Here is a 24736-nt window from a genome sequence, read left to right on the forward strand (position 1 = left end):
GTTGGGCGGTAAGGACATATCATTACATGTATTAATAATACTGAGGATCATTTAGACAAGGTTTTCTAATAGGTTGCTACTATAAGGGGTTAAGGGTCTATGAGGGTTGTTTACTGCACAACCATTAGGGAGAGAGGAAGGGATGTCACCCACAATAGATTGGTGGGCTTGTTTATCATATCCTTTGCCTAGGGCGGGTACAGGACGAGGATAATGCGTTACCGTTTAACGATAGGACTTATTAAGTGAAGAGGGAGGTTGTGTTGAGGAGGTGGGAGTATATACGGGGGGAGTGAACATTTCCTTTGTCATCTCTGCATATGATCGACGAACGGGGGGATAGCGAGAGGATGCTTCTATATAGGATATGTTATCCGTGGACATATCAGTTTTAATTTTAATTTGACGGAGGTATTCAGGACAGTCCTTCTCGGTTGTAAAATGCCTACCAGAACAATGTAGGCAGGTTGCATGTTCTGTAGAAACGTCGCATGACTCACCTGTGTGCGATTGTGAACACTTGTAGCACCTTGGCTTTGACCTGCATTGTGTCTTAATGTGGCCAAAACGGCAGCAATTGAGGCACTGAATGGTAGGTAAATTATACGTTTCTACTGGTAAGGATGTGTGAAACGAAAAAACTCTACTTGGGAGGATTTGACCTCTAAAAGTTAAAACCACTGACTGGGTTGGAACCCAAGTGACTGAGCCTTCCTGAATATTTTTGCGATTCAGCCTTCGAGCTTTCATGATTGAACCGCAGCCAGATGGGAGCTCTAATGACTCCACTAATTCCTCCATTGACCAGTCAACCGGAATACCCTTTACAAGACCCATTCGAGTTATATTGTAAGTCGGTACAGTAGCATTGAACTTACACATTGCTAATATAGGGTTTTTTAAAAAATCATTTGCAGCTTGAGCTGAAACAAACTCAACAGAAATTTTGTTTCTGCCTACATTTTTTACGCCGTCTTTTGCAACTGAGCCAATTTTATGAGTGTGTAAAAATTGGCCGAATTTCAAAGCGCGAACAGTAGTTCCTGAGGCTGGGTCTGTGGTTTCACGGGCAACATGGACAATGAAAGGACCTTTGTCGTCATCAGAGTAACTTTTAGGGCCTTCGGAAAAGGATGGATGGGTGTAAAGTGATTGTATTGACGGACTAGCTGTGGATGGATGAACAATAGTTTTTTTGTAAGAGGCATTGCTGGAAGGTTCAATAGCGGGGCGTTTTCTTAAATTTTGCTGAGAGGAAGAGGATTCAGAAGTATTTTCAGAGTCAGTAGTACCACCCGTATCTGGCGGGTCAGGAGGACGATCGAGGTCCATTTTAAAATTTAAAATATGCTCTAAAGAACGATACAATTACAACTAAACACTTACCTACAGTAAAAATGTTAGTTTAACCACTATTCCCACAATAATCTACTATTTACACTGTAAACAATTAGAAAAAAACACCAAGATGACTAAAGCACATGTGTTAACCACAGCTAACGCAAGCAGAATCCCATGAGTTTTTTTATGCTATATGCTCAAATATGTTGACATGATTGTGTCGTTATCTCATTACGCCTGTCTTTGGCTTTTACTATTTTAGTTACATCATAAAATAATAACAATACTTTAGATCTTATTATTGATCTTTTAAACAGGTTTTAGAGTTCATATAAGAATAAAATACTTGTTCTTGCCTATTTTTGAGAGTACATTAACTCTTCTCTTTTTAATTTTTTTATATGAATTTCATTGTCAAAAACACAGATAATCTATAAATACAACGATGTTGACACTGTCAAAAAGAAAGAAGCTTCCATTAATCCAATAATTTTTTCATATTTTAAACATAAAATTTCGTATGAATGTAGTTTTTTTGTACTTTTTGTATAAATCGTGTTTCGAAGTTATAGATAAAGTCATACTTTCATTCTGGTGAGTGTAAGTTTACTTTTCCAATTGTCTGCCTGGAGTAGTACAAATGTCTGCTGCTATCGATTATTAACATGCTATTTCGTTTACTTTCTTATCGGAACAGGATTCCCAAAAGAGGACTTATTTAGACATCTACAAGATGGATTTGGCGGAGACAATGAAAAGTGTTCTAGCTAAAAGCACGGGAAATGCTAGTGGTGCATCAAGCAGCTCCAGTGCGGCTGCACCGCACAGCGCCGAGGGATATGTTACAGAAAAACTGTACATGCTGTTGCAATTATATTTGCAAAATAAGGGATGGAGCCCTAGCATTGAACTCTTGCAGTGTTTTAGTGATTTAAAAGAATCATCAATGCTTCCTAGTGCCGCATACTTACAGTAAGTCTACAATTTTTTTTGTTTACCACAAAAAAGTTTTTTTTGTTAGTAAATATTATTAGAATAACCCTATACGCATTCTTGTGATAAACAGCCATTGTGAAAAATGTAATAAGAAATACAAAATTTTATAATGTGGTGAAATAATATTTGTTTCTGTAATTGTAACATTGTCAGAATGATGGCTTCAAGGGTGGGTTTAGATGCTCAAGGTAGACTGATATACCGTGAAAATGGGAAAATAATTCTTCCATATGAACATTTTGCAAATGCTGTTATGTTGAAACATATGAATGGTCCACACGGACTGCATTTGGGGTTGGAAGCTACTGTCAGGGCGGTGAGTATGAAAAACTTGTTTTTAACCATTATTGAGTATATTTGATACTTTAAATTTATCTGTTTTCATTCAAAAATTACACATAAAAATATTCATTTTAAATAAAATTAGACTAAGAGGTAGTACAAGGCACTAGATACATTTGAAAAAAAAAAAAAATTTGAGTGTTTGCATAGTAGAAATGTAACTTACAGTATAGAGCACATTTGACAAGACCCTCGAAACAGAATTTGGCAATTTCAATTGGGAATACTGATTGTGTTCTCAAGTGAAAATCTGATTGTTACTATAGACTCAAAAGATATGTTCAATCAAGTTGTGTTACTACAGATATCTAAATAGAGTATGTAAGTTGAAATATTTTACTTTTTAGTGCCTTTGCTATAAGACAACCTGTTTGTCGTTTTTGTTTTACTTAAGCCTAATATTATAAAGTTTAAATAATAAAGTTTTATTTTGTAAAGACAACAGGCGAATATATTAATTACTACCATATTTTTAGAGTAATTAATATATTATTGTAATTAATATTTCAGGTTGTGGAGTCCTATACTATTGGACGGGATCAATTCGGAATGGAAAAGGAATTCATTGTGGAAGTGGTACAAAATTGTCCTAACCCAGCATGTCGTTATTACAAAAATCAGTTGGAGATGACACAAAAGTCCATTCAGCAACATTTGTCACAGCAGCCCACTTATATACCAGGTAAAGGAGTCATATTTTATAGCTATATAATTAGTATAGTTTTATAGCTGGTTGAACTTATTTGTTTTTATTAACCTAATGCAAAAAAGTTATATGTATGACGTCAATGTCTGTCTGTTGTATTGTAGCTTTTACACGTCTTTTTGATGTGAAATCAAGTTTCCTTTCTATAGTTCTTATGTTTAGGAAAAATTAATACAGCAATTTGAAGAATATCGGCTCTTTTCCAAAACAACATTTTGGCTATATTAGTGTGTAGGGTTTTCTTTCTTAATTTTTAATTGAATAGTTACAGTTTTATTCATTCACAAACTCCAAATTTGCTTACTAAATTAACTTTTTATTAATAATTATATTTTTGAATGACATAAGTAATACTTATCTGTATTAATACTAACGACCCGCCCCGGCTTCGCACGGTTGTAAAACTATTTATTTATTTATAAATACCTCTACTATATTATGCATGTGTTAAACATATAAACCGTTATCTGTAATCACTCTATTTACTAAAGAAAACCGCATTAAAATCCGTTGCATAGTTTTAAATCGTAGTATGCGTATTACGTTGTTTTTAATCTAAGCATACAGACAGCCAGAAGTGACTTTCTTTTATACTGTTTAATGATTATAAAGCTAAAGATTTGTTTGTTTGTTTAAATGTAATAATTTCAGGAACAATTATTACAAATTGAAAAAATCGTTTGTGTTTGGATAGTCCATTTATCGGCGAAGGTTAAAGCTATATGGTGTTTAATTTTTTAGTTTGTTTTTCCTCAAATAACGTGAGGGGAACTGCACGGCACAATAATAAGCTGTTATAAAAATGTTACAAATAGACACTTCAATTCCACTGTGCCTCGGAAAGCACGTTAAACTGTCGATCCCCGCTGTTGTCATATACACCAGATAGCATCCGTTACTCATAGTAGGGAATATATCCTCGAAACCGTAGTGGAGCAGAATGGCGAATTAAGCTCCACCTATTCATTATAGATTCTCCTACGTGAAGACAGAGCCGTATGCCATGTTACGATATAAGCTCAATCAAGAGTTTTAATTTCCTCAGAGGCAGGCAGCACAGCTCTGCCCGATAGCGCCGCAGTGGAGCGACTGCTGCGCGGTGCGGCGCTGCCCCAGGACTACCAGCTCCCTATCGCCCCACACATTGCCGCCCTCTGTGAGTTACTGTGTAAAAATCTAACCATATATCTTAATGTTTACAATTCTTCTGTAGTGTGTTCGGGGCGATTACGTGAGGTAAAGACTGTTGCGAAAATTGCGTAATCCACCCCCGAAAACCTATAAGAGGTATTACGAAATTTAGCAATCGCAAACTGCTTTTGCTCTGATAACTGTCAAATACGCGAGAAAAATATTAGTGATATTAGGACGATGGAAACTAACGTCATCTTTTTATAATTTTGTAGTTTTTATGATTTAAAAGACATTTTAATTTATATCGTTAATTGTAACAAATATCGGTACAATGTTTTATTCAATACAAATATATGGAATAGCGTGAATTTCAGTAAAATGTAAATTAAAATTGATTAACATAAATTAAAATAATTTTCACTCAATGTAATAATTAGTGCACAATAAGTTAAATTAATTTATTTGTTAAATACTGCATACAAAAAAATTACTATTAATAATTAACTACTTAAACATTTTTAGTGATAACTTTTTCAATAAAAAAAAAGTATATGTGTACTTACGTACGCACGTAAGAAGTTATACTTCATTGGCTAGCTAACTTCACGTTGCTAACTTCGTTGACTAGCTAACTTCAGGGTGTCTGTTTTTTGTGACGGTATGCGAGCGCATCGTAAAAATTTACTCCCATCATTTTTTTCCCTAATGCGCCAAAAGAAGTACAACTTAAAAAATGACTTCTCATGTGCTTAATTGGAGCTACATGGGTACAATCCTACAAAATTACAGTAATTAAATTTATCTGAAGATCTAAATAAAAATAAGTGTGTGTCTCAGCTCCGATGCACGACTGGAATTTACTCCTTCTTACTCATTAATTCACTAGATTTTACTCCTCATATTGTTTTCGTACCGGGGGCTTTGTATGAAAATCGATTTTTAAGGAGTCAACTCCAATAAAATACTAACAATCTAAGTACTGTAACATCGAATATATTTTTAATTAAATTGGCACCTACTACAATCGAGCCTTTTTCTTGCCGAATCTCTCGAAACAATATACATTTTTCAATATTGGTATGGTGATTATTTAGTGTGCATTCCTTCACAGTGCTTCACACTAGCTTGACTAAGTCCGTACAGAAAACATTCGAAAATTATTCTGTGACATAGAATGCTGCTGTAAGTTTCTGTAAAGTAAAAATAATCGCAACTTAAAGATTTTTTTATATGTATATTTAATGCTGCAAATTTCTTTTATGTGCAAAATTTTAATTATCTTATATTGAATTCTTTATTGTATTTAGAATTTTTTCATAATGAAGCAAGGGCTAAAGTTCACAGCACAAACTTAGAAGCAAATCTATCGAGTCTATAGTTTGCTTTGAATCCCGCTTCAATAGTTTCCATAGGTGTGAATTGAATTTGAAACTAACGTTTAAGACGTGTTCTACTTCAAGTTTAATTCTTTTTTAACTTTTAAATGTTCCAAGAAGAAAAGCACGAGTCATGTTTAAATATTTAGTATGACCATTTCCAAATTGTATATTTTTAAATTTACTTTTTTTTTTCATAAAGCGTCGGTACCCTTATTGATTTAATTACTAATAGAAATCAAATGTCATAAACTGGCAAATCACAAATTGCTTATAAAAATCTTACATAATCGTAATTTTTTTAATCCGTCAAAAAATAATAAGCATATTATATTGTTTTTAAATTGTCCGCTAGAGGCAGCACTGTCGCGCACTTGGTTTTCAATATAGAAATTTGACAGTCCCCGTATTTTTCGCGATCGTTCGCTGATTGCAAGTTACTAAGTAGACTCTTAGAATCTTACTTTCATTTTATTGTTTGACAAATGTACCCTAAACTCTTCTTATTTGTGTACACTGCAATATATAGCCTTATGTAAATATTTTAGCAAATTTAGCCGGTGAAAAGTCAGAGCGTCGCGCAGACAAATTGTCTCAACAGATGTTACTACAGCAGAACAGGTCTATGGGTCACCAGTCGTCAATGGATAAATACTCACATCAAAGGTCGAGTTCACACTCCAGCCTTGAGACCAAATCAAAGCACCACTATTCTGATGAACACAAGCTTACTGATTTCTTGAGGTATGTTGAGTGCATGTATTCTTATAAATTATTATATTGTTTTCTAATAAAGAATAATAAGTAATAAAGAAAATTTTAAAATAGAATAATATATAGATGAATTAAAATGTATTGATGTATTGTTTAAGTAAAAATATATAAAAAAAAATTAAGTATTTATTGAAGTGAAAAATGTTACAGTATTTCTTAATACTTGGTGGCCCCATACTAGGCGAACCTGTCCAGTGGTGTGTAAGCTTGGATGACATCAATAAATTAGACTTAAACCATTCGTATATATATTACAGTAAATAATAATATCCTCTTTATATTGTCAAAGTTGAAATAAAGAAAAAAAAAACTTTATTCAAATAGATATTTTTATATTCATTTTACAATTTAAAATTTTAATTATCATCAAAAATTAAGCTATGGCATAAAAGTCATATAAATACCACAATGATTAATTTGATTTTTAAATGCCTTTATTCATTTATGTAAGTTAACAATTTGTTTAACAGTAGCTAACTTATAACACCATATTTTAAATACATTACTAAGTAATTTACGTTTTCAAACATATACATTCAAGCACAAAAAGTAATTATAACATCTTTTTTTATAAAACAATTCACAGCATCAGTAAGTATACTGATAAGGCGTTTGTAAAACGTTACGTATTTTTAAAATTAAGACAAAAAACCCCATTATTATTTTATGTGGTATCTTTTTAACATAAATATACATAATACGACACCAACAATTTATACTAAGCCAACTCGAATTTTCGATAAGTTAGTTTTCTTAATGCAACTTGAAATTGCAATGAATAAATTAACTATTAAAGATACCAAATTTCAAATAAGCTACTTAATTAATATAAAAGGTATCACGTTCTTCCCTTTTATAAGCCTCTATTGTAAAGTTCACTTTTATAAGTTAGCTTAGTTTAAATTGCTGGTGTCGAATCTTAATATATATAAATCTCGTGTCACAATGTTTGTCCTCAATGGACTTCTAAACTACTTAACCGATTTTAGTCAAATTTGCACATCGTGTGCAATTTGATCCAACTTAAAAGATAGGTTATATTTTATTTTGATATATTATGTTATTATTATATTTCAGAAAAAAATAAGGTGATACGAAGTTCGCCAGGTCAGCTAGTATATTATATAATGTAACTATTATTTGTTGATTACATAAAACGTAGTCAATAGTCGAGCGGCGTGTTGGAATTAAGTACAGTAAGTACGATCGAGGTCAATGTTTCCAGGGCCAATCTGGAGAGTCTGGAGTCGCTGTCGAGCGGGGGCGGGGGCGAAAGGGGCGAGCGGGGCGAAAGGGGCGAGAGGGGCGCGGGCGCGGGCGCGGCGGGCGGCCAGGAGCGCGTCGTGCGCGCCTTCGCCGAGCTGGCGCGCAACCTGCAGCGCATGCGGCCCTGCGTGCGCCCCGCCATGTGCAAGCCGTACGGCAAGCAGAGCGAGCAGCTGCAGAAGAGTGAGTACTCAGTACCCCGCGATACGAGCCACTGTTTTATGTCTCTAAAGCGCCAAGTCTTCCGCGGTTGACTATAAAATATGTTCGCAAATAATTTAGGGATTTTGACAGACAGACAAAAATTATAAAAAAGCAGAAGAGTGAGTACCCCTCGATACGAGCTGCCGACTATTTTATGTCTCTAAAGCGCCAAGTCTTCAGCGGTCGACCATAAAATATGTTCGCAAATAATTTAGGGATTTTGACAGACAGTCAAAGATTTTAATTGTAATATGAAACTTTGAATAGTTACGGGTCTCTGTAAAGAACTCACTATAGACGGCGCCACGGTTTGTTCAAACCGAAAATAAAAATCATCATATCAAAAATTTCGCTCTAGCGGGTACATCGTTCCATAGCTTAATTGGCTAGAGCGCCGACACGGTCAGTCGGAGACGCGGGTTCGAACCCCGCTGGAGCGGTCAATTTTTGATATGATATTCAAAAATGTTTAGAATTCCTAATGTGTGGGTAACACAAAAATAAAATCGTACAGACAGACAAAAATTATAAAAAATGATATTTTGGTATATGTACCGTGTATACATACATATGAATTTAGTAAAAACCGGTTATTTTAATATAAAAAACAGAGAGATGGCGTTATTTTCGGTTCGCACTATCATATAACGTTATGAGCTACCTGCATTATTCACTAGAGGGCAGTGGCAATTTATTGCTTATAAATAATTTTGATGATTTTTGTTTTAATCGAAACTTATTTGCGTCAAATCTCATCTAATCTTACGTTGGAGAGAGGGGGGCCTCGGCAAATATCACGCAATTTTTTTTCTGATTGAAACAAAAAAAAAATTATACTATTTTGGTCCATTTAATCCAGATTGTACATGCTTAAGATTTAATCTCAAGCGTAATCGTAATACGATTAAGATCATTCACTAATTCGTCCGAAAGAAAATAATTTCATTCATACTTCGACGTTATACATCTACTGACTGTGTGATTTGTTGATTGTGTCTGATTACTAGTCTTAACTAGTCGTAAATAAGCACGAAGCAATAATTTTTTCTTTTTACAATAACAATACAACGCGTTTACGTAATAAACCCACATTTTGAAAAATCTCAAGTGAGATTGGGGGATGGGGGAGGGGGTGGGAATAAAATCTCACGACATCTCACCAGGGAGGAAGGGAGGGACAGAAAATTTAAAAAAAATACCTAACGTAATTTATGGACGCCCCCTTAGCATTAACAAATTTATACATAAATAATGTTCATTATTATCAGTGTGTCGACCCGGGTAGCATACCTTGTACTTAAACTCACTGACAGGTACTCCCTGAAAGTGATACAGGTATATGCGCCGACCTCGGCACACTCTGACGATGATGTCGAAGCCTTGTATGAAGACATTGCAAAGGCCATACATGGCACTACTTCGACCTTCTACAGCGTTGTTATGGGAGACTTCAACGCTAAAGTGGGAGTACAAGACCGCGACGGATCGAGCATCGGACCACACGGATTGGGGCACAGGAATCGCAGGGGGCAGATGCTTGTCAACTTTCTCGAATCGGAGGGGCTCTTCTTAATGAACTCATTTTTTGAGAAGAAGCCCCAAAGGAGGTGGACATGGCAAAGCCCCGATACTGTGACGAGGAACGAGATAGATTTCATCATAGCGGATAAAAGGCATATATTCAGAGATGTCTCAGTGGTTAACAGGTTTAACACCGGCAGCGACCACCGGCTAGTACGGGGCACTCTGAATATATGTCTCCGAAAGGAGCGGACCCGCTTGATGAAATCTACTCTCCGACCTACGCTGCCCCAAATACTATGTGGCTCCGAGCAGTTCCAATTGGAACTCCAAAACCGATTCGATTCGCTGGAAACTACTAGCGACGTGGACGAGATAACCGACAACGTGGTGAAGACGGTGTGTACACTGGGTCGCAGGCACTTTCCACCAACAAAGCCAACGAAGCAGTCCAAACTTTCTCCCGAAGCCTTGGATCTGATGCGGCAGAGGCGCGAGTTGCCGGCTGCTTCGCCAGAACAGAGGGCTCTTTCTAAGAGGGTACGGAAAATTATTCGCCGAGACCTCCGCTGCTCAAATACGAGAGAGGTTGCTACTCTGATTGAGCAGAATAGGGGGTCCAAAGTTTCCCAAAGACCATTGGAGAGAAACCTTCTTGCGAAGCTTAAAACAGCAGATGGCAGAACCGTCTGCTCTCGCCCTCAGGTCCGAGAAGAGGTTGAGAATTTTTATGGACAGCTGTACTCGTCGAGCGCACGCAAGCCTGCGACTTGGGACACCGAAGATCCACGGGCACCATTGTCGCGCCATTATTCGGAATGTATCCCGGACTTCGAAGAGGATGAGATTGGCGCAGCGCTCGGGCAGCTTAAAAACGGGAGGGCCCCGGGGGATGACGGAGTTACCACTGAACTCCTTAAAGCCGCAGAGCGACCTGTCCTGAAAGCCTTGGCAAGACTATTTAACGCCGTCATCCACCGAGGTACCACGCCGGAGGCGTGGTCCAGGAGTGTGGTGGTGCTGTTCTTTAAGAGAGGCGATAAGTCTCTGTTAAAGAATTACAGACCGATCTCACTTCTGAGCCACGTCTATAAGCTGTTTTCGAGGGTTGTTACGAATCGTCTCGCCAGAAGACTCGACGAATTCCAACCACCAGAGCAGGCTGGGTTTCGAAATGGCTACAGCACCGTGGACCACATCCATACTGTTCGGCAGATTATCCAAAAGACGGAAGAATATAATCAACCGCTGTGTATGGCATTTGTGGACTACGAGAAAGCCTTCGACTCTGTCGAGACCTGGGCTGTCCTGGACTCTCTGCAGAGATGTCATATCGACTGGCGATATATCGAGGTACTAAAATCTATGTACGACGCGGCGACGATGACCGTTCATGTCAATGACCAAAGAACAAGACCTATTTCCCTCCGGCGCGGGGTAAGACAGGGGGATGTAATATCACCGAAACTGTTTACCACTGCGCTAGAGGATGTTTTTAAGACCTTGGATTGGGGGGAACGGGGCATCAACGTCAACGGTGAATTCATCTCTCACCTTCGTTTCGCCGACGATATTGTCATCTTTGCGGAGACGCTGGATGAGTTAGGCCAAATGCTGGCCGGCCTAAACGAGTCCTCCCGACGTGTCGGTCTCTGTATGAACTTGGATAAGACGAAAGTTATGTTTAACAACCAAGTCATACCGATACCGGTATCGGTCGATGGTACCCTTCTCGAAGTTGTTCAGGATTATATTTACCTAGGCCATACTATCCAACTAGGCCGCAACAACTTCGAGAAGGAGGCCGATAGGAGGATTCGGTTGGGCTGGGCGGCGTTTGGCAGACTCCGTCGAGTCTTCACTTCGAAGATTCCGCAATGCTTGAAGACAAAAGTTTTCGAGCAATGCGTCCTGCCTGTGTTAACATACGGAGCCGAGACGTGGACACTGACCAAGGGACTGGTCCACAAGTTTAAAGTCGCTCAACGTGCAATGGAACGGGCTATGCTTGGGGTCTCTCTCAAAGACAGGATTAGAAATGAGACTATCCGCGAGAGAACGAAAGTAACCGACATAGCCCACAGAATTAGCAAGTTGAAGTGGCTGTGGGCTGGTCATCTGTGTCGCAGGATCGATGGCCGTTGGAGTAGACGGGTCCTAGAGTGGAGACCGCGTCTTGGCAAACGCAGTGTGGGACGTCCTCCGGCCCGTTGGACCGACGATCTACGTAAGATTGCCGGTGTAGGCTGGATGAGGATTGCGGAAGACCGGGATGTGTGGCGCGAACTTGGGGAGGCCTATGTCCAGCAGTGGACTGCGATAGGCTGAAGTGAAATGTTCATTATAAATGTTGTATGGTATAAGTGAGTTTTGAAATACAAGAATGATTTTTTAATTTCCAATTTATATTTTTATTATAATTTCAAATATATAATAATTGTGTTTGCTCGCAAACGAAAAAAGACCGACTTCAATTATATCGACAAGTAATACAACGTAGGTAGACGAAAAAATAGTCAAGTAACTACGCGTTATCAAAGATTACTCAAAAAGTAGTTATTAGATCTCAATAAAATTTATATGTGACCACATGACAAACATTAGCTTTCGATTAAATTAAAAATTATTAAAATCGGTATACCCAGTGAAAAGTTATTGCGGATTTTCAAGAGTTTTCCTCGATTTCTCTGGGATCCCATCATCAGATCCTGGTTTCCTTATCATGATACTAAATAGGGATATCTCCTTTCCAACAAAAAAAGAATTATCAAAATCGGTACATCCAGTAGAAAGTTATGCGGTATAATACAACGTAGGTCGACGAAAAAAACGTCAAGTAAAAACGCATTATTAGATATAACTCGAAAAGTAGTTGTTAGATCTTAAATAAATTTAAATGGGACCAATTGACACACACCACCTTTCGATTAAAAAAAATTGTCGAAATCGGTCCACACGGTCAAAAGTTTGATGTAACATACATAAAAAAAAAAAAAAAATACAGTCGAATTGAGAACCTCCTCCTATTTTGGAAGTCGGTTCAAAAGGAATGAATCCCTGTGTATGTGCGCAAAACTCGAAAAAGACTAGATCAAATTCTACCCAAATTTTTATAAAGTTTTCTAATACTTTGTATAAGGTTTTTATGCAATGGAAAAAAATTACGTAGGTAACTAAATATTTTAGAATACATAACGAGTATTTAAAATTCAAGTGTTTAACGGTTCGCAAGATAAGTCAACGTGTGTGGTCAGCTAGTCTACTTCTGTACTAATAAATGGAGAGTCGCTTTTTTTTGTTCGGTTATACTGCGAAATAAGATGCAGTGTGTTTCGGAAGAAGTTTTAGTGTGAAAAAATATGAACGGACAAAGGTCGGACAACGGGCAAAATTGATAGTAAATTCAAAAGAAGTCGAATGTAGATCAACTAGACAAAAGAATTTTAGAAGAAAAAATATAACAGAGATGTTGAACTATACCAAGAGGCTTACAGACTTGCAAGATGGATGATATTGTATTAAGATTTATTTAGGCGAAAGTTAACAATGAAACATTTGACGGAAATATAAAAAGAGATCATTATTATTATTTGTCTTGGCGCCAAATTACTCCGCCTTTTTAACCGACTTCCAAAAAAGGAGGAGGTTCTCAATTCGACTGTATTTTTTTAATTTTTTTATTTTATGTTTGTTACATCAGAACTTTTGACCGGGTAGACCGATTTCGACAAATTTATTTGAGATCTCACAACTACTTTTTGAGTTATATCTAATAATGCGTTTTTATTTGACGCTTTTTTCGTCGACCTACGTTGTATAACCACATAACTTTTTACTGGATGTACTGATTTTGATAATACTTTTTTTGTTAGAAAGGAGATATCCCTAGTTTGGTACCATGATATGATAGGAAACATGATAGGAAACCAGGATTTGATGATGGGATCCCAGAGAAATCGAGGGAAACTCTCGAAAAACCGCATAACTTTTTACTGTGTGTACCGATTTTGATAATTTTTAATTTAATCGAAAGCTGATGTTTATCATGTGGTCAAATTTAAATTTTATCGAGATCTGATAAATACTTTTTGAGTAATTTTTGATAACGCGTAGTTACTTGACTATTTTTTTGTCTATCTACGTTGTTATTACATGTCGATGTAATTAAAGTCTGTTTTTTTTCGTTTGCGAGAAAATACAATTATTTACATAATCTTTGGGATGCGCGTAGAGTTTATAACATTCAAACGGAAAATTAAGTTAATATTTTTTTTTGTATAAAAGTAAAATCTAACAAATTGTCAAAAGTTGTAGTACAAATGTTGTTACTTATGATAGTAACTATCTTGTCCTGCGAGGATGCTGGTGTTTTACAAGTAACCCTATATATCTATATGTGTATTATTTACCGTGTACTAATATTATTGTTAAGTATATTTATACCTATAGGAATATTTAATAGTTTATTGAATATAATTGATTTGTATTATTTTGTTTGATGTACGTTTATTAAACACCACCTACTTATTTCTATTCTTTCTCTTAATTCTAACCCTAAGGTTGTCTGGAAGAGATCTATTAGGTACTAAACATAGTTGTATGAATTACATGCTTTTATATTACGTAAATTATGTTACATCTGAATATATATATATATATATATATATATATATATATATATATATATATATATATATATATATATTTGAGAGAGTGTAATGTATATTTGCAATTTATTCTTACTGCGACTCATGCATTACACCTGAATCCATTTGATTAGTTCGTCATACCTAATTATTCCCATTTATTTTACTTGTATTGTGTATTACTAACGTACAATAGTAAATTTATTTGAATATAGCTGTAACGAAAATATTTCAAATGGTCCCTTTTAAGTTTATTTAGGATTTTGTACCTTTCTACTTAATTATAAAAACGGCAGTAATATCTATGTAGAAAGTCAATAAATAATAATACGTACACTACCGTCCAAAAGTTTGGAAGCAACAAGATAAAATCAAATAAAATAAAAGTAAGCCATCTTAAATTTTTTTTATTGATACAGAATTAAAAAAATAGACAAAACACACTTCTACAACAATGAAATTAAATAAGTAATATAAAAATTAAATTAAATTTTAGCTTCATCGAAGTGTCCACCCCTCTCTTTAATTACCTTCTCGCATATTCTAGGCATCCTACTAATTAATTTCATAAAATACTGTTCATCTAACTTCTTCCATTCGCTCTGTAATAGTTGCCACAAATGTTCTGAGCTCGTAGGAGATTGATTTTTCACCCTTCTATCTAGTTCATCCCAAACAAGTTCAATGGGAGAAAGGTCAGGTGATTGAGACGGCCACTGCATGATTTTCACATCTTTTTTCTTCCTTAAAAAGTTCTGGCACAGTTTGGACGAATGTTTCGGGTCGTTATCTTGCTGAAAAACGAACCCAGGACCAATAAGATTCAGTCCACCGGGTATGGCGAAATCCTTAAGAATTTTCAAATAGCGTTCCTTGTTTAGTTTTTCGGTTATCCTCACAAGACTTCCGGGTTTATTGTTGCCGAAACACCCCCAAACCATGACATTACCACCACCATGTTTGATAGTAGGCACTGTACAAGCTTCTGAAGCTCTCTCTCCTTTAGATCGGCGCACAAAAACACGTCTATTGGACCCGAAAATCTGAAACTTCGATTCGTCACTCCAAAGAACTTTTTTCCATTGGTTTATTGTCCAGTTTTTATGTTCCTTTGCCCATTCTAGTCTGTTTTTCTTATGCCGAATTGTTAGTTTTGGTTTTTTAACTGCAACACAACCTCTTAGCCCCGCAGACAGTAGTCGTCTTTTAACTGTTGTTATTGACACGGGTGTTCCTCGCGTTTCATTCAGAGATGCGGTAATTTGTGGTGCAGTTAAGCGACGATTCCGTTTAGAAAGAACTCTGATGAAGTTATCCTCTTGACTTGTAGTGGATTTGGGCCTACCAGACCTTTTTCTATCTTCATTTTTGCCAGTTTCTTTTTTTCTAGCGAGGGTGTAGTGGACACCTTTACAAGAAATTCCGAGTTTTTTTGCGATTTGGCGTTCACTGTAGCCTTCCTCACGCAGAGTACAAATAGCGCTTCGCTGTTCAAGTGTGATTTGCTTGCGTTTTGCCATTTTCAATAAAAAAAAAAGACGGTCAAGGAAGTAGTCGAAATCTTTTGAATACAGACGATGTTAATATCACAACCTTCGCGTTCTAATGCTCAAGTGTGACTAAATAAGGTCCAAAAAAGATATAAACTACAAAATATTTTCAATAAAACCGCATCAATGCATGAAAGAAAGTCCCCGGCGGATGAAGTAATAAAACACGTGTTTCGTCAAAATCCAGGAATTTGTTAAAACTCAAGGAATATGCACTAGTAGTCCTTTTGTTTTGTGTTAAAAAATCACAAAAGGTCATAAAACTTTATTTTATTGCTATTATTTACCGCAGGGAGTCGGCAATCTTTTGTTTTGTTTGAAATCAGGTGTGCTTCCAAACTTTTGGACGGTAGTGTATGTTTTGATTCTTATTTTCAGTTCTGCTAGACACAATTCAGTTGGTACAGTCGTTACGAAGCTACCTGCCTCCTCCGCACATTCAAGTAACATCGTGGAAGAATGATGATAAGCTACGGTAAGACATTTATAAAATCTAGTTTTTTTTTTAAATTGTTTTATTACAAACGGTGTGTTTAAATAATAAATTAATCTGGCACTGCTAAAATAATAATTAATTGGCAAAATTTGGGTCGCTAGAAGAAATGGTATTTTTTTTTTTTAGTTTTTAATGAAAACTATCTGTATACGTAAATTACTAACAAAAAGATAATAAAAGACCAGAAATATCTTTTTAAAATAATGATCAATTAAGTAAGTGTAAATATATAACGGAATTTTTTTTTTAATATTTATTATTTTGGGTCATTCCGTGCTTTTTAGTTAACTATTTTGAACGATTTTGTATTGAAAGTATTATTTACGTAAAACAAAAAAGTAATATATATATATGTATATATATATATATATATATATATATATATATATATATATATATATATATATATATATATATATATATATATATATATATATATATATTATCTTTAATTGGGTAACATGAAAACTAAAATAACATTTCTGGCTCCGAGCAATTCAAATTTTAGAAAATTTACTCTTGCATAATTATTATCTAATTTGGTACATTTTTCATTTTTTAATTTTAATTCTCTCTAATTCTACAACTATAAAATAGCAGACCTCTGATATAAATTATTTCTCAATCAATAATTGAACTATAACATAATAACCTAAAACACAAAACACAGGCTAAAAGAGACATAATAACCTAAAACACAAAACAGCCTAAAACACAGCCAACTAATGACAAATATTTTAACTGTAGCCATTTAAATTACACAACAGTTACATTTAATTAGTCTTAGTTTGTGCTATCCGTCTTCAAACTATACATAAGAGAAAAAGATAATAAATAAATATTTGATTTATATAGTAATATTATAGAATATTGCACAGATTAATAAACAAAAGGCAGATGGAGCGTGTGCAACAAAAAGTATGAAGCCACTTTTTATTCATGTGTGCGTGGCGATTAGAAATGGCAGTGTAGGAACACGTGCATCTATGTGTGTATAATGATACCATAAAAAGAAAAAAACTCCCTGTATTTTTAAAATGTCCTTTTACGACAATAGGTTCTAAAGTTTTATTTGGATACATGAATTTATAACTAAATAAATACTTTAATAATAATAATAATATTAATAAAGGTTTCGTTAAAAATAACGAAAGAAATAGGTAATATGTCAAGATTTTTATAACTAGCGGTCCGTCCACACTTTGCTTCGGGTATTAATTTTGTTTTTGTTTAATAAGATTTAAATGGACTTTACAATGTTTACAACTCTAGATAATAAAACTTTAGTGTTTTTCAGTAGAATCATATTTATTTCATTAGACAAATTAAAAAAAACATACATAATTTAAAATATTTATTAATAATAATAATAATAATAATAATCATCATCATCATTTATTCACACACCCACATACATCGATATACAGACAATTTAAAGACTAGACCAAAAGATTAGATAGTATTACAAATAATTACATTGGAATTTTTTTTTATCAACCTACGACATTTTTCGGTAAAGCATAAGCCATCTTCTTTAAAATGTAATGAACACACAACGCAAAATTTTGATGCCTGCCAATTATTGTCTTGCCTGCTTTGGCGAATAATAGAAACCCATTCCGTAGCACAACATCTGTCGGCAATCTGCAAAAATCATTAAATAATAAAACTTGACACTGATTACAATATGTATTCTTTAATTAAATCTAGCATCTTCCGTTAATTCCACTAATATTATATAATCTAGCTATTGCCCACAACTTAACAAAATATACCATATATGTGAATTACTTCATCATTATCATATACAGGGTGGGGATGACAATACGACAATAACTTTGACATCGTATATGTAATGATATTCCAAGCCCACATACAAAAAATCAATAAAATACATCCAGTAGTTTAGTCAAAAAATATGATTTTTCATTTTTTAAAATTACTACGTGTTGTATAACATTAATAAACGGTCACCCGCAGGTTAACGACCCTTTGAGCGCGATCGGTACAAACATAATATTACGCGTACGCGTAATTTAAAAACGTGCAAAATTGTTATCTATTTTGGTAGGTCAGTGTTGTGTTAAGACATATTAAAAACATTTGTTAAATAGTTTTAATATTCAGTATGATTCTAATAATTTTCTTTTTATAATTGTTTGTTTTTTAAAAATTTATTGTTTCTTTTAATGCTTAAATTTTAAATTCTGAAAATCTAAATTCTAATCTCTAAATCTGAATCTAACATAGTTTTTGCAAGTAGGTAATATCACGGGGAGCACACATGGCATATCAACAATATTTAATAAATTTAAGTATTTCATTGACTATATTTATTTCAAGATCAAAATATTCGCGAAACTTTTGCTCGAGCAGTTCAACAAATGCGATAAAGACAACAAATAACAATAACAACAATTATTAATAATAAAATACCACGTTATTACATTAAAATATTAAATCTTGCAACAGCTGAAAAAAACAATCAACGTGGCACGTGTGTTGCAATGACCCTGAGAACGTCTAACGTTGTAAAGGACAACTGGCTGTGCCAGGGCTGCTAGAAAAATTTGTCACACTCATACAAAATTTTCTGTGGTCATATTTTTTAACAAAAGAATTTATTGGCTTAAAATTCGTATCATTTTCGTTTCTTCTTATTAATTGCTAGGCTAATAATGTGCCCTTAAAGGTATCATTGGATAAACTGTTTCTAAGTTTTGTTCTGATTAAATTAACTTCGCTGAATTCTCGTTCACATTACAGATTGCACTGTAATGGGGAAAACATAACAAATTTAAAGCAAATTGAGCTAGTGTTTTATAATTTTCAAATTGTTTTTTATTTCAAAATGTATTTTTTTTTTTCAAGTCGCAATTATTACCACAAGATAAATTATAAGTTTCATTAGAAAGCAAACAAATACAGCCTTTATATGATTTTTCAAAGAGTCCTCATTCATATAAAAGTGGTAGGTTCATTCAAGTAAGGGAAATTAACGAAATTCAAGCTTGCCGGTGAATGATGTTTCTTTAATTATGAAATGCTTCCAGGTAATAGGAATATAAAAATCGTACATTTTGCGTATGATTTTAGTCTAGCGATCGTACATGAGTAAAAATTAAAAAAAAAAAATCGTATCGATTAAAATCGTACATCTGTCAGCCCTGGTGCGTAGGCTAGCGTAAACAAAACATGTTATAACCTGTTTTTGGTTTTTTCCTGAGTTGCCGCGTACGCGACAAGCGGCCAGTGGTCTCTGTGTCGTTTATTTAGGTACTCATGTTTCTTGATGTCATACGCGTTGATTTGTCAATTTTCTACATATGCGCACGAGTTTTGTTCGTTTTAATTAATTATTGGATTATCTCGAAAGACTTGGAGTGATTGTGCGATATTTTAACGCTTTATTTTTATAGTGACAAGAACATTAACGTAGAATAAATGCCTAGTTTAATAGTTATTAGGTGAATTGTGCGAAATTAGGCGTTAGTGTTAATAGTAAGAATAGTTTTTATTTTATTTACAATGCCACGTTATAATTACACAGCTTCGGAGTACATGATTTTTGTTTACGGAGAATGCCACGGCAAGGCTAATTTAGCAATACAGAAGTACCGGGAGAGATATGGGAACACCCGTATTTGTCCAACCGATGGCCGCACTATTTCAAATGCTTTTCAGAGGATACGGAAGATCAATGCTTAATCCCGCATTTTCTGTGAAGTTTTGTAACAAACGACTTGTACTCAACAGACGCAAATACAGTTGATGAGTTAAAAAATAGAATTATTAGACCTTTTAATAAATTAAAAAATATGGCCACTAATGGCGACATCATGTCAAAATTAATGAATTAAATTATAAGAAGATAATTATTTAGATAGAATTTAAAAATTTACAATGACCGACCAAACAAACCAACGTACCTAGTTCGTAGTAGTTCGTTGTGTCACCGCGCGTCATAACAGGTCAGTGAACCTATAGTCACACATGTTGTAGTATAATTTTATTATATTTTTCTTATTTAGTTTGTTTGAAAAAGTCATTTTTTTGATTTTAACGTTAGAACTTTTTTGATGGTTTTGAAATACTCCTATAAACTAGTATTACCTGTGTTATCAATTTTTGTCGTATTGTCATCCCCACTCTGTATATATATAAGGAACTAAATTGATAACCATATACATTTTTATTTAAGCTCTGCATTAGATATTAATGACCGAATCACAGTTAATGGTAATAACAGATAAAAATACATCTAAATTCGGAATAACTATTTAGGCGTGATATTACGTGTGGGAATCGAATACACGTCCGTACATTTAAAAGTCAGTCTCACTAACGCCTAGACCATCAGGTAGTTTCCCCAATTGAAGGGAAAAACATTTCGCCGAAAACTGGCAACACAGTTAAATTAATGTCGAGGTTTTGTGTTCCGAGATAACCATATAATTTATTGAGTGAATAAATAATAAAATCAATTAAGCAATTTATAATTACCTGTGAAATAAAATTCCATCCTCTTTTTTTGTTTTTGGGAACAACTTTTACAATGTTTAATAACACAAGACGGCATTTTTTGACAAAAAATAATGAATCACTCGAGACGCTTAAACAATACAACGCTATCTTTAACACTGCTGCGACTTTGTATTCGCTTTTGATTTTGTATTCGCTTTGGTGGCTTCACTCGCATGTTCGGCACGCTCCATCTGCCTTTTGTTTAATCTGAGGAATATTGGTACTTCACATAAACATGATACACACACAGACTATAAAACATGACGATAAAATAATTTTTTATTAAGTTTAGTTAATTTTTAAAAAATAATGAATTTTAATAGTTATCTATAAGTTATAAATTTTTTTTTTCAGTTCGAGCAACATGGAGGAACTTGAAAGTCGTAAAATCGTCAGTGGCAACTAGCCTTTAAACGTATATTATTCTTAACATCTTTAATAATTATAATTATATTGGACAAAAATGTCTGAAAATGGAACAAGTTCTGAAAATTATCATTTTATTGATTATATGTAATACAAAGTACTTTTGCGTCTTTAAAAATGATTTAGGGTAGGGTTGCTCATACAGCGGTTAAGGTTTTAACCGAAACTAATTTAACCTTTTTTTGGCGCTGGGAATTGCTTTTACGCACAAATTCCGCCCCAAACGGCCACGGGGGTGTGGGGCTCCCAATACGACAGAACGTGCAGACTTCTACTAAATCCCAGCGATGATCTCGTCATCATAGTGGACGCCACGGGATCGCTAACGCATGCAACCGTGACACCCTGACGTTTGGCCCGCCTGTTTGGGCTATTTATTCCCTTTTCGCGCCTCTACATAATTTCACTGTGCAATAAACCAAGTGACATTTATATAAATTATTTCGTTTTAAAATATCTAATTCTTATCATTTTTATGTATGTTACAAACAATGAAAGTATTTATAAATCAAAAGTTTGCTTTTTTCAATATCTTTTTTGTTTATTTTTACGATGTTTTGGTTGATGTAAAATCAATGTTGTATCTACACGCAGACAGTGTTGCTGTGGTCAAATTTTATTTTATAGTTTAACGCATTTTGAAGCACAAAATCATATTTTTTTATTAAGAAAATATTTGTTAGAATCGAGTACTATTATTAATTACTTATAAAAGTTGCTTTATTCTTGTTGATGTTTCTATATGAAACTTTTTATTTTATGTTATATACATCTTCTATGCTACTTTTTCGCTTTTGATGTTATGAAAGTTAATGTAGTTCTTTTTTATTGTCTAAAATAATTTCGTGATTCTTAGAAATCGCTGTCTGTAGTCTCGGTTTACTGTTGTAAGTGCATTATTTACACTGTGATAGAGGTGTAATAGGTTGTAGGTCGAAAGGGATCTTGACATGAATGTAAAGAAAGTATTATCTAAATTTAGGAATTAAGTAACGGGCTTTAAGTCACAAACCTACGGGAATCCAAGATATAAGTGTACACACGCTATTTACTTATCGAATTCAATGTATTAATTGTACAGATTTGTTTATTTTTCTTTATTTTTTCTTGTATTAAATATAATGTTTACATATTTTGCAATTAATTAGACCGTACTTTGTCAAAGCGATTTAATTAATAGCTAAAAATGTATGTATGTAGCTCTTCCGCGTACTTGGGCTTTACGGCTGTAATCTAAATTGAAAAGAACAAATTATGTCTTTTATATATTTCGTGTAAGATATAAAACGCCCAGTGTTTTACTAAAATAGACTTTAACTATTCGATTTTAGGTAAATGTGAATAGAATGAAACGTTTCGAAGTGCAAGTGATTGGCCATGTCTTGTCTTGTAAAGTGATAGTGAGGATAGTGTCGTTTCGAAGACTGCAAGTTTTTCACATTAAGCTATAGATAGCTATTGAGTGTAAGTCGAGTCGATGTAAGAAGTGAGGTTGTATCGAGGGTCTCGTACAGAACCGGTACGTGTCCACAGTTGAATTTTTTTTCAGTTTATAAAATTAGAGCGTATTTTTCACATACTTTTATTCAAACTCCTTTTCTGTTGAAGCTGTACAACTTTGGAACTCTCTTCCTCTCTCTGTAAGAAAAGCTCAATCTCTTGGATGTTTTAAAAAATATCTAAAGGCGCATTCTTTGTCACCAAATACCTCATAAATATCATTATCAGCTCCATAAATATATATATTATGTAGTATTTGATTATGTAGTATATATGTATATATTTATTTGTGTATATGTATATTTACTTCTGTTAATATCATACTGCTTGTTAACTATATGCCAATTCTTTATCAACTGTTTGTACACTTCCCTACCGCTTCTCTTTTTCTTGCTATGTCCTATGCCCAAAGGTTGTCTGGAAGAAATCGCTCTTAGCGATAAGACCGCCTTTGTACATCTTTCTTTTCATGTATCACTTTTGTTGTAATGTTTCTTTGTGGTGTACAATAAAGAGTATTTATTATTATTTATTTGTAATGGATTTATTTTTCAACTAGGTAGTCTTTGTATATATTTATACACATTTTTGAATATCATATCAAAAATTGACCGCTCCAGCGGGGATTCGAACCCGCGTCTCCGACACGGTCAGTCGGAGACGCGGGTTCGAATCCCGCTGGATATTCAAAAATGTTTAGAATTCCTAAAAATAAAAATCGAGCATTATTTATTTTCTATATAAGCATTACATTATATTTATCGAAACAAAAATCAAAATTTACTGTATGGATGTGTAACGGACTATGTTTATTGTGAAGCTTTAAATTTATAATATCTCTTTTTTATTTTTTATTTCGTATATTTAGAAAAATCGTTTTATTCTTTTTTTTACATAGACATCACTTAAAGTTCGTAAGTGCAATAATAAGGCAAAGCCTACATTAAATTTTATATAGTAGTACTTTAATTCTAAATTATAAAGTATAACATGCAAACTGGCAGCGTTCGTAGGTTCTTATCTTAATTTCGGAGATAAACTTCATTGTTACATTTGGTCTCATGTTACAAATACCTTGACCATTGAAAGTTTAAACAACACCAAAATGTTACTGAGATAAGTATATTTTATGTATAAATTTCAATTTTAATATTTTGACATTTTAGAGCAATATGATTAAAAATCGAGATAAGAACCTTTGGACTACCGTAAATATATAGATGTATAAGGTTGTATTTGTATAGAAGCTACCAGTTAATATGAACTATTACTGTACTCTCGAATGCATCACATTAAACCTACTTATTGTAAGGAAACTGCTTTTTATAAATGTTAAGATTGTATGTATATGAATAATTAAACTTTAAGGCAGTTGTAGGGACGCGTAAGTATCGAGTCGTGGCTCCTCATCCAAATATTGAACGAGGCTATTACATTTCCGGTACTTGTACGGTACGCCTAGTATTATGTTCGTATCAGCATCGTGTCCACGAAGTATTATGACGACCGGATGAATCTCTCTGTATTAGAATATTAAGCTTTCTAGTCAAAAATTTATATCATATTCTTAAATTAAATTTGGTCCTATTGGCAAAGTGTACCTATCGGAATTAGTGATTTATTGTAAACAATATAGACAGTGAACATATCATGCGCAAAATGCGGAATTACTGTTTGAAAAATTTAAACGTTTTGATCTCAATTCAGCATCACTTCGATTTTTTTTTTGTAATTTCGATTGTGTCTTTAAATTGTTAAAAACGATACTTCATAATAATGGTTAGTGTAAAATAATTTTCATTTGAAGAAAATTACTAGAGAGTAGCTAAATTCAGTTTGATCTTATATTTTTTCGTTTTATGTATACAACACAACATCTATACATCCATAACGTAATAATCTCAACTAAGTAATAGTGTATTAATGTCTTCTAA

At 34.1% G+C, this 24736-nt stretch overlaps 1 protein-coding gene and 1 long non-coding RNA gene across 2 annotated transcripts; one reads left to right on the forward strand and one right to left on the reverse strand.

The window, feature by feature from the left end:
• The first annotated feature begins 2018 nt into the window (after positions 1-2018).
• Positions 2019-21740, forward strand: LOC123659780. The gene is made up of 8 exons (XM_045594955.1): positions 2019-2313; positions 2491-2653; positions 3190-3361; positions 4431-4541; positions 6444-6639; positions 7895-8118; positions 16235-16331; positions 21231-21740. The coding sequence occupies exons 1-8, from the start codon at positions 2075-2077 to the stop codon at positions 21280-21282; spliced, it is 1254 nt and encodes a 417-aa protein (XP_045450911.1). The 5' UTR covers positions 2019-2074; the 3' UTR covers positions 21283-21740.
• On the reverse strand, positions 17729-20988 carry LOC123659782. Its single transcript, XR_006744086.1, has 2 exons — positions 20856-20988; positions 17729-17996 (listed from the first exon to the last, which is right to left on the reverse strand). It is a non-coding gene; the product is annotated as an uncharacterized LOC123659782 (long non-coding RNA).
• Positions 21741-24736: the final 2996 nt, after the last annotated feature.

This window comes from Melitaea cinxia, chromosome 14 (genome assembly GCF_905220565.1).
Source record: "Melitaea cinxia chromosome 14, ilMelCinx1.1, whole genome shotgun sequence".
Taxonomy (NCBI): Eukaryota; Metazoa; Arthropoda; class Insecta; order Lepidoptera; family Nymphalidae; genus Melitaea; species Melitaea cinxia.